The sequence below is a fragment of the Octopus bimaculoides genome, chromosome 14 (assembly GCF_001194135.2).
Source record: "Octopus bimaculoides isolate UCB-OBI-ISO-001 chromosome 14, ASM119413v2, whole genome shotgun sequence".
Lineage (NCBI taxonomy): Eukaryota > Metazoa > Mollusca > Cephalopoda > Octopoda > Octopodidae > Octopus > Octopus bimaculoides.
Window position 1 is genome coordinate 59,315,507 of NC_068994.1, and position 10,358 is coordinate 59,325,864.

General features: G+C 36.0%; 1 protein-coding gene across 5 annotated transcripts in view; it reads right to left on the bottom strand.

The window, feature by feature from the left end:
• Positions 1-48: 48 nt before the first annotated feature.
• LOC106878015 (uncharacterized protein C2orf42) overlaps positions 49-10,358 on the bottom strand; it is a 12,416-nt gene continuing 2,106 nt past the window's right edge. The window contains exons 2-10 of one of the 5 annotated variants that reach the window (XM_052972883.1): positions 9,820-9,890; positions 8,209-8,932; positions 7,044-7,182; positions 5,428-5,577; positions 4,336-4,473; positions 3,532-3,633; positions 2,714-2,922; positions 1,442-1,601; positions 49-513 (exon numbers count right to left, since the gene is read on the bottom strand). In XM_052972883.1, the coding sequence (XP_052828843.1) occupies positions 311-513; positions 1,442-1,601; positions 2,714-2,922; positions 3,532-3,633; positions 4,336-4,473; positions 5,428-5,577; positions 7,044-7,182; positions 8,209-8,895 (1,788 nt within the window). In that variant the 5' untranslated portion in view covers positions 8,896-8,932; positions 9,820-9,890 and the 3' untranslated portion in view covers positions 49-310. Of the gene's footprint in view, positions 514-1,441; positions 1,602-2,713; positions 2,923-3,531; positions 3,634-4,335; positions 4,474-5,427; positions 5,578-7,043; positions 7,183-8,208; positions 8,933-9,662; positions 9,796-9,819; positions 9,891-10,358 lie in introns of those variants that run through there. The other 4 variants (XM_052972884.1, XM_052972885.1, XM_014927094.2 and 1 more) reach the window with 4 other exon arrangements.

A 10,358-nucleotide genomic window follows, 5' to 3' on the forward strand; every position in this document is an offset into this window, starting at 1 on the left:
CACACACACACACACACACACACACACACACACACACACACACACACACACACACACACACACACACCCACCCACAGGGTGATATGCAGCTGCTGCCTGCAGTGGGCAGTCATCAACATCACAATTATCTGACAGCTCTCCTCAAAAGTCATTGAAAAGGAATGCATATTCCAGCCATTTGTATAAAAGATGATGCCTAGATACCAAAATAAATATCTTTCAAAGTAGTTGAATTACTCTGATTCCTTGATTGACACTCTTGGAGCAACAGCTGAGGTAGATAGAATTTACCAAGCTAAAATATGGGTTTTCAAGGAATTTCTTGAACATGTATAGTCTGTACTGGAATCTCAGGTGAAGTTGCGGCTATCAACCTGTGCTCTACATGGCCATTTCTTTGATGTCCGTATTCAAATTTTATTCGTAATTCTCCAATGTGAGATTTTGGTAGAATGTCAGGAATCCATTCAATGATAAAAGGAGTAGGATCTTTCTGGTCCACACTAGTGTTACCTGAAGAACAAAATAAAATCATCAGGTGTTTGTGTGCTCTTCAAGTTGTACAATCAACACAACGGAAATCTAAAATGTGTAAAAGGTAAATGTTTGTGTGAGAGTAAAGCCGATTTCTTAATTTCAATCTAATTTTTTCTTTTTATTTTATTTGTTTCAGTCATTAGACTGTGGCCATGCTGGGGTACTGCCTTGAAAAACTTTTGGCCAGATGAATTGACCTCAGTACTTGTTCTTATTTTATCGGCACCACTAAAGTTATTGGAACATAAACGCACCAACACCAGCTGTCAAGTGGTGGTGGGGACAAACACATACAAATATATATATATATATAAATAATTTTAATTAGAGGTTAAAATAGCCTCATTAAGGGATAAAAATATCCAATGAATTACTGGTTCATTGCCTATTATTTTTTTGTGAATAGTGATATTCCTAAAATAGCATGTCTAAGTATAAATCTTGGTTAATAAATATTAAAATTCAGAAAATGGAGATGTAGCATTAATATAATTTATTAACTGCAAAAATCCAACATGTATATATTTATTTATGACAGGCTTCTTTCAGTTTCCATCTATCAAATACACTCACAGGGGTTTGGTTAGCCTGAGACTATAGTAGAAAAGACTTGCCAAAGGTGTCTCACAGTGGGACTGAACCTGGAACCATGTGCTTGGGAGACAAACTTCTTACCACTCAGCCACTCCGAATTCCTATTGCATTTTAAATTTGACAAAGACTTTCAAGCTGACCCCTCCACTATTTCCTTAACATAAAATATTGCAAAACTCTAGTAAAATCAATTTCCACTGGTGCTAGCAGTGATAGTTATACTTATTTTATTATCATTCAAAAAAAAAAAAAAAAAAAAATCTAATGAAATTTATTCCTGGTAAGATTTTTCCAAAATCTCAAAACTTACCAACTTTTAAAAAAGTTTTCAACTCAAATGGCCGGATTGGTGTTTGATGTTTGCTTTTATAAGTGTCATCAATGCTTTCAACTTGTACTTTGGGGACTTCATATAAATCATATGTCCCGTCACGATTTTCAACAAAGTTCCGAGTAATTTCTAATGGCATCTACAAAATGAAAAAGAAAATTTTTAATTTATTATCCATGTGACTTCTACTTAAAAGGTTTCGTTTTCTTTTTTTTTTTGTCTTTTACAATTTCAGCAAACAAACTGTATCCATGCCATCAATATATTTTCCATTTTTTTTAACCCATTAGCATTCAAATTACTCAATCAAATCTTATGCTTATCTATTCATATTGCTTTAAATTAATCATGCATTATCTCGCAGCATCAAGATTTTGATGTAATTGTTTATTTGTAGAATAACATTGTAGGGAAGGTTTGAGGCCAGATCTAGCTGGTTTGAACATATTTATGCTGCAGGGTTAAATATAAAATCATATGTCAAAATTTGTTTATTTTAATCTTATATAAAATGAATAAACTCAATAAAATAAACACTTGAAACAGCATTGAATTTAAAAACCCATATTTAACATATCTGCCAGTGAAAGGCATGATGCTGTGGCTTTTGTGTGAGAGAAAATCTTTTCACAGACAAGTTGTGTTAAAAATAAAATATATATATCAGAGCAAGGCAAACATCATCTGAGGAGTGACACACGAGAACATTAGGACATATTTCAGCCTAATTGAATCTTGTCAATAATATTGTGTCTCTATGAAGAGATATTCTCTCAGACAAAAACTACAGCATCATACCTTTCAATGGTGTATATATGTTAAGTATGATACACAGGTGACTATTTTAATTAAACTAATTTTAGCTAATTTATAAGATAAGAGTAAGTCACCACAAATTAGTTTAAGAAAGATAATTAGTTTGTTTAGGTTTCCTAATTAGTGGACAAATGAATCATTTACAATGATGAGAAAAGTTTCCCAATTACATGATTAGCCTCTACATGGTCATTTCATCTTCTAGAAAGAGCAGTCAAATTGCCCACAAATCACATCCTACAGTTTCAAAAGAAGAAAACGAGAGAGTGTGTCCAGTGTATTCTCTCTATGTCTAAATAAAAGAAGGGATGGTCACAGCTGGATCGCTTCGATCTCTCAAATCATAGCTGATCTGAGGCTCAACAATATAAGGTGCACAGAAATAGAAACAATATTTGCTTTCTTGTCCTCCTCTACAGCAAGTCATTCACTTACGTCTGACGTGTCAAATATTTGTTTCACTTGTAAAATATTGGTGATGTGCCACGTATATTTAGTAAACATTCCGAGAGGAAGAGCATCCTTGCGGACAAAGCCTGTTGTATAGTTTGGTAAACGCTTTTTCTTGTTTCCAGAAGAGATTCTTTGCTGTAAACAATCAAAGAATGCCTGAGGTGCATGGAATACTAATGGTTCAGGGCTGCCTGGAAAAACAACAGAAAATACTACAGTGAATAAATTTATACAGAATTAACTTTATAAGTAAACACAAGGGTCTAGAATTGGAGGGGGGGAGAAACAAAGTATAATTGATCAAACTGACCCCAGTTGGAGCAGGGACCAGAATCAGGAGTCAAGACAGAATATAATCAAGCAATCATATTCCTCCACCCCCACCCCTTCAGTTGACCATTATTTTATTTCCTTAGGAAGGATGAAAGTCAAAGTCGGCCTTGACAGAATTTAAACATAAAAAGATGCAACTGAAAGGTAGTTTGTGTGGTGCTCTACCGATTTTGTCAATCATTGCCCTAATTTATAAAACAATTTTTAATACAGACATGAAGGTTTCAAATTTAGGGGATGTAGACCAACTGGTATCTTATGAAAGCAAAGTTCTCTTTGTTAGGATTCAAACTGAAAGGGTGTACAAATACGGAAATACCAAGAGATATTTTGTCTGGTGCTCAACCAATTCTAATTGAGAAAATGGTGATAATGAGAACGTTTGCTCTTTCAACACAAAAACCTCAAGTTCTAAATAAGCACAACAACAAAGAATACAAACAAACAAAAAAAAAAGAGTGTCTCACCTTCAAACTGATAATGCATTGTTTGGTTAATTCTCTCTGTCACACTACCTAACCATTGATGGAATGTCACAGCTACAGAATTTTCATCAAGTGGAACTGTAACTGGGAAGATAAGAAATTTGACAGAGATGATCTCATAGAATATAGTCAAAGCAAGAATTTCAAAAATAGCCACAGAATATAGAAACAGATAGAGCAATGGAGAATCATCGTTTTAAAATCTAGTTTTGCATGGGTCAGACAAGAATAAGTTGGGGCAGAGTTTTCTACAGTCAGATGCCCTTCCTGATGCTAATATATACCAGTCTAGAGAATGAAAACAACCCAGACAACGTTACACAAGAAACTGGAAATGAATGACACCTGTTGAATGAGTTCTTGATTTACAAAGATTGCACAACATGCCAAGGATGCTGGACATAGGGGTGGATATTAAAGATCTGAACACAACAATGCAGGACTGTGTAGTGTGGAAAGGGATTGTCAATGGAGTTCTAACCAACCATAGGTTGGTCAAAGGATGATGATGATTATGTGTACCTGTGTGTGTTGCTGAAGACACGTACACACACACACGTATATATGTATGCATGCAATCATGTACGAGTTTCATGGTGTAACAAACCAAAACAGTAGAATTCCAATCCAAAACTTCATCATTAACAAACACAGATCTGCTAACCTCTTCATATTGTACTTACAGCTTAATTTACTATAAACAGGATAATATAAGAGAAAAGATATTCTATATCAGCAACAAGATGCAAGAAAGATATCAACTTGAATGAATTCAAAGACAATCACCAATTAATTTTCCTGACTTTTTTGGTGGTGTACTTGATTTTGTTGGTTGTTGAATGGGTGTCGTTTGTTTGACTGGACTGGACTTGCGAGTCTCAATTCCTCCATCTTGTAATGTTAACAATGCGCTACTTGCTTGAACTGGAATAATAAAAATCAAGGAAAAATATAGAAAGTCACATTCGAAATTGTTGGTGTGAGCTTGTCCAACTGTAACAAGAAACTAAATACAAAGGACATTGGTAGCCACTCTTATGCATCATACCCACTTTATTCCCTCTGTACTACTTATGCTCTCCAACCTCTGTTCCCTGTGGGTAGGCCCCAATAAATCTCCAACACCTGCTCTCTCTCTCTCCTTCTATCTCACATGGCACACAGCCACTTCCCTCGGTTCCACTCCCTCGCTCAGCTGAGAGTCTTGCAAGCTACTTGGTGACTCCACTGGTGCTGGTTCCACATAAAACAGCACCCAGTCCACACTCTGTAAAGTGGTTGGCATAAGGAAGGGCATCCAGCCGTAGAAACCAGACCAAAATAGAGAATTGAAGCCTGGTGCAGCTCTCTGGCTTGCTGGTTCCTGTCAAACTGACCAACCCATGCCAGCATGAAAAACAGACAATAAATGATAATGATGAACTAAAGACAGGACACAACTTATGATGGTTGTGGAGGGACTTATTAAAAGATGTAGAGGTGTTGGGGTTATAGCAAGAGATAGGGACTAGGAACAGATATAGGAGCAATACTCCATTATGGGTCTCCCCTGGACCTTGTAGAATATCAGCAGCTGTAGGAGTCTGAAATATCTCTGGGCCCTAAAAAAAAAAAAAAAAAGGTTCGGCTAGTCTTTAGAATGTTGTCCTAGCTATATTTAGAATATATTTTTGCCAGGAGGAAATTTACAGCAATTGTGAGGGTTCTAGTCGAGTGTCATTCATGCTTAGAGAGAGTGCTGAGCTGTGGTGTTTCTTGAAATGAGTAGCACTTGAGTTTTTATTTTGATCTTTTATAATAATCATCACATCAACTTAATTTGAGGAAATTAATGGAGAAACAGAGGAATAAAAAAAACAAAGATGTATACAAGCTCACCAAGCATGTCATCCTTGCGTAGCTTTTTAGCTGCCGGCCCTAATAAATGTTCCCCAGTGACAACTACTTCTAATGTGGTGGTATCACTTGGTGTAATACTGTTCTCAGTTGATGGTTGGTAAATTGTGATCAAATTATCTGCTGCAGGAGCTGGGGACAAACAACAACAAAATGTTAACTTTATCAAAAACAAATCACCACTCCCATACATAAAATTAATATTGATATAATAACAAACAAATCATCATCCCTTATATTTTCATAAGCTACACTCTTTATTCATACACACACACTGTAGACATTTGCATCGAATATAGTATAGTAAAGCACAGCCCAAACATAACAATCAATCTGTTCAATAAATAAATTTATATCCCTACTTAATAAAGCCCCAATAATTAAACTGAATAAAATCCAGCTAAAAAAGGAAATCCATACAACACTGTATTTGAAATATTAACATTGATAGTAAAAGGTAAATCATATCCAACCCCTTTAATATCTTGAATACCCTAAGCCCCTTACTCTCACATAAAGAACAGGAAAGCTTTAAATATAGCACGACTATAGGGATGAAATAAAGACAGATTAAGTAAGTCTATTCCCAACGACGATATCACCACTCCGAATTGCCTCAAAGTAGATAAGGCAATAATCTGTTTTTAAATCCTACTCATAAATAGCACAAACCCCAATGTGAAAAGAGTTATAATAGTGGAGTACTTTTAGCACTTGTACATCTTTCACTGGCACTCCGTCGGTTATGACGACAAGGGTTCAAGTTGATCCGACCAATGGAACAGCTTGCTTGTGGAATTTACGTGCATGTGGCTGAGCACTCCACAAACATGTGTACCCTTAATGTAGTTCTCAGAGGGAGGTTCAGCATGACACAGAGTGTGACAAGGCTGAACCCCTTTGAAATACAGGTACTACTCGTTTTTGCCAGCTGAGTGAACTGAAGCAACAACGTGAAATAAAGTGTCTTGCTCAAGGACACAACAATTGTGAACTGAATACCCTAATCAGAAAACCACATGCCTTCACTAACACATCAGTGACACTCTTTTACAATTACCATGCAGGGCAAAAACAAGGAGACACAAACATACACAGGTGTACATATCTGAATAAAGAAATTTTTTTCAAATAAAAATTAATTATACAAAAAAAAAAAAAACAGAATGACAAACATTTTAGAAAGTTTGTTTTTACAAACATATGTTATGGGATAATCTACATAGAAGAACTCCTGCTATACCAATTATCCCATAACACGCCATGCAGTGGGACCGAACCTGGAACCATGAGGTATGGAAGCAAACTTCTTAACCACACAGCCATATCTGCACCTGCATACGTGTGTTTGTGTATTGGTGACAATACTCGACAATCTCGCCCAACCAGTCTTTTATTACTCAACCCAACAATAAAATGTCTGCCATAAAACATGAAAACAGAAATCTTGGCCTAAATTACATTTTCAGCCATTTTAAATCATGGGAGAAAATTATGAAAGCAAAAACTTAAAAACAATTTTATTAACAGTTTTTCCCATTAAAATAACAATGTTTCCTTTAATGTAACTAAAGGAAAGCCAGGTAAACAATACTTACACTCACTTGTAGAATCTATATTTATGTAATATGCAAACTCTTCAGCAAGTTTATCATCACTGGCAAATGCACAGATGCAAGCATAAAAGTGTACACATCTTTTGGGACTGTCATCTTTTGCCAAACCAATTTTGTAATTCTGAAGTAAAAAAAAAAAATATATATATATTATTTTTCTGTTTTCCAGATAATATTTTAATTTAAATGGTGGATTATTGCACACAAGTTTTAAATGTTTTCATTGTTGCTTCACGAGGAGGAACAGACAGCAAACAATGTCTATTTTTTTAATAATTTTTAAATTTTTAGCACAATTCACTTGCAAAGGGGGTTTTCGCCAACAGAATAAACATTTCTTACATTAACACAATACACATACATATACATAGGATTTTGTTTTGGAACTGGATCCCAAAGCATATATAAGTTATAGCGTAGGCTGCAACTAGAGGGAAACCTGGAACAATAAAGTGAAACTTGATTTCCAAATAATCATCACAAATATGAAATGTTAACGAATGAACAGAAATGGAATATTTTGAAATGAGCTTTCAATTTGCAATTACTTTCAAATTTATTATTTTATAAGGAGTGAGGTTTTTTTTTTTTTTTATGATGGTGGCATAACTTCCAAAAATTAGGCTGTTCAGCAATTCAAAAAAAAAAGAAATTTGTAATAATGGCATTTAATACATTTAAATATTGACTTTGCTGACTCAAGACACCCAAGCTTAATTTTCTATTTTCCTGACTTGCTTTAGTTTGGTTATCAATCTGACAGAAATATGTACTTAAAACCAAAGACTGTCAAAGCAATTTATCAGATTTACCCTTGAGGCAGATACTGGTGTCACGCAACTCGCACCAGTGCCACATAAAAGCACCCATTACACTCTCGGAGTGGTTGGCATCCAGCCATAGAAACCATGCCAAATGAGACTGAAGTCTGGTGCAACCCCTCCGCTTACCAGCCCTGGTCAAACTGTCCAGCCCATGCCAACATGGACAAGAGACGTTAAATGATGATGTTATCATCAACATATGTTATAAAACAAATGTTATCAACATACCAACGTGCAGCATCAAGATATTTGACAGAAAATTTTTGAGCATATCAAATAAATGTGCAAAATATTGATAAAAATTTGAAATGTTCCAAACTTACTTTGAAAGCTTTACAACTGCACTGGAATTTATGTTCTGGTTGAGTTCGGTTCCGGCTAGTTTCAAAAAATGCAAAATGTAAAAATCCCAATGGTTGTTTACGATTCACTTTGCATTTAACCACCATTATATTTTTGGTGACACGCTGGACAAGAGGTCCAGTAATCTCAGTAGCCATAACCCATATTTCTTGTTTGGTCTCATTTGTTACCTGAAGAGAATTCAAGGCAGAATTTTTTAAAATAAGTGGGACAGCCTCTTCATCACATTCTATTGCAGCTTTGATATGTGTACATGTTTGGTCCGCAGTGTACTGTGTGTTCCGACAACAACTGTCAACATAGCAACGGGACGCTTCTAACAACATACTTGGATTGACTTCAGAGGCTGGGTTGCCTTCAATGTCTTGAACAAAAGGTAACTGTACAAATCCCCGGTAATCGGGGCCACGATCACGAAGTCTTACAGAGAACACTTGCATTGTTGAACCAGTAATGATTCGAACCGCATCGGCACTGTGGCCACGCTTTCTTTCCTTTTCTTTAAAAACAACATCACAAGCTTTGTTTTTGCAACTGATCCCACGTGTGCCATTGTATGTCCCACATTTAGGGCACTTACGAACCCCACGCAATGTAGGTTTACCAAGGTCCTCAAACAATGCCTTCAGTTTCTCAGCTGTGGTCATACTGATTACTCCCAATGGCAATTTCAGGCAAAGAAGCCTAGAAAAGAAAAAAATTAGACACAACTATAAATACAAATACAATAAAGAAAATGGTGAATGAATGCGATATTTTGGAAGGAGGGTGGTGTGACCTGCTCTTTGCAAATTTAACACACACCTATATATATATTCGTATACTGAAGGTAGATCCGGTATGGCCTTAGTGGTGATGACTAAAATAACATCATCTCAACATACACCAGTTTTCACTTCAATAGTGCTGACCATTGCTAATCCTAGCAACCCTACTAAGTTTATATTTCTACAGGGATTAAATAACAAAAGTCGTCAAATACTCTTTCTGGCCTATCTACACTAAATCTCGGTTTAAAAGACAAATAAGCAGCAAATAAATAAGATAAATACCAAATATGACTGTAATTGTTTATGAAACCCAATAAACTGTGAAGGGTCTGCGTTTTCTTCCAGTTTCATGGTTTGAAAGGCAGGAGATATCTTTTCATGGCTAAAATACTGGTCAATATCAATTAATATTTTGAGATGATATTGCCTCTACCCTGGTGAACTTAAGGCAATAAAGTATTCTATCCAGGAACCTAAGGAAACACTTCACCCATGGAGTTTGAACTATCATTCTATCAGCAGGCAATTCAATACAGTGTCACCTGAGCCACCTCACTTGTACAGTACAGGTGAAGTATTCAATGGATTTCACATGTTTCAGTACAATATAAAGGTGAACAACAGAATGCTAACAGATGACTTACCTATGAGATCTAGCTAAGCAGTTAGATGTGTAAGACGGTTTATTAAAGAAATCTATTTTGAAGAGGAGGCTGCAATAACATGGGAATAGAGAAGTGAAGAAAACTCATCTTGATTTTGTTCTTTCACAAAGTTTATGAAGAATTGCCAAACACGTACGTTCCAATTTTAGGAGAACCAAAGGTGGTACAAACATCTCTCTGCTTTATTTATTATATGTACAATCACAACTGTTGAGAGAACATACAAATAAAGGGGATTATAAATAATGATTTTCAACCAATAATTATTTTAACACAAATCTGAAATTTTGTGGTCAAATGTGGTAGAAAATGGCAAGTGATTGTCCTAGCTATAACAGGAAACAACTTCTATCTCATTCCAGGGTGAAAAACTAGAGGTAGTCGATAGCTTCCGCTATCTGGGCGACCAAGTTAGTAGTGGGGGTGGGTGCGCTGAAAGTGTAGCTGCTAGAATAAGAATAGCCTGGGCAAAGTTTAGAGAGCTCTTACCCCTGCTGGCGACAAAGGGACTCTCACTCAGAGTAAAAGGCAGACTGTATGACGCATGCGTACGAACAACCATGCTACATGGCAGTGAAACATGGGCTGTAACTGCTGAGGACATACGTAAGCTCGCAAGGAATGAAGCCAGTATGCTCCGTTGGATGTGTAATGTCAATGTGAATACCCGTCAGA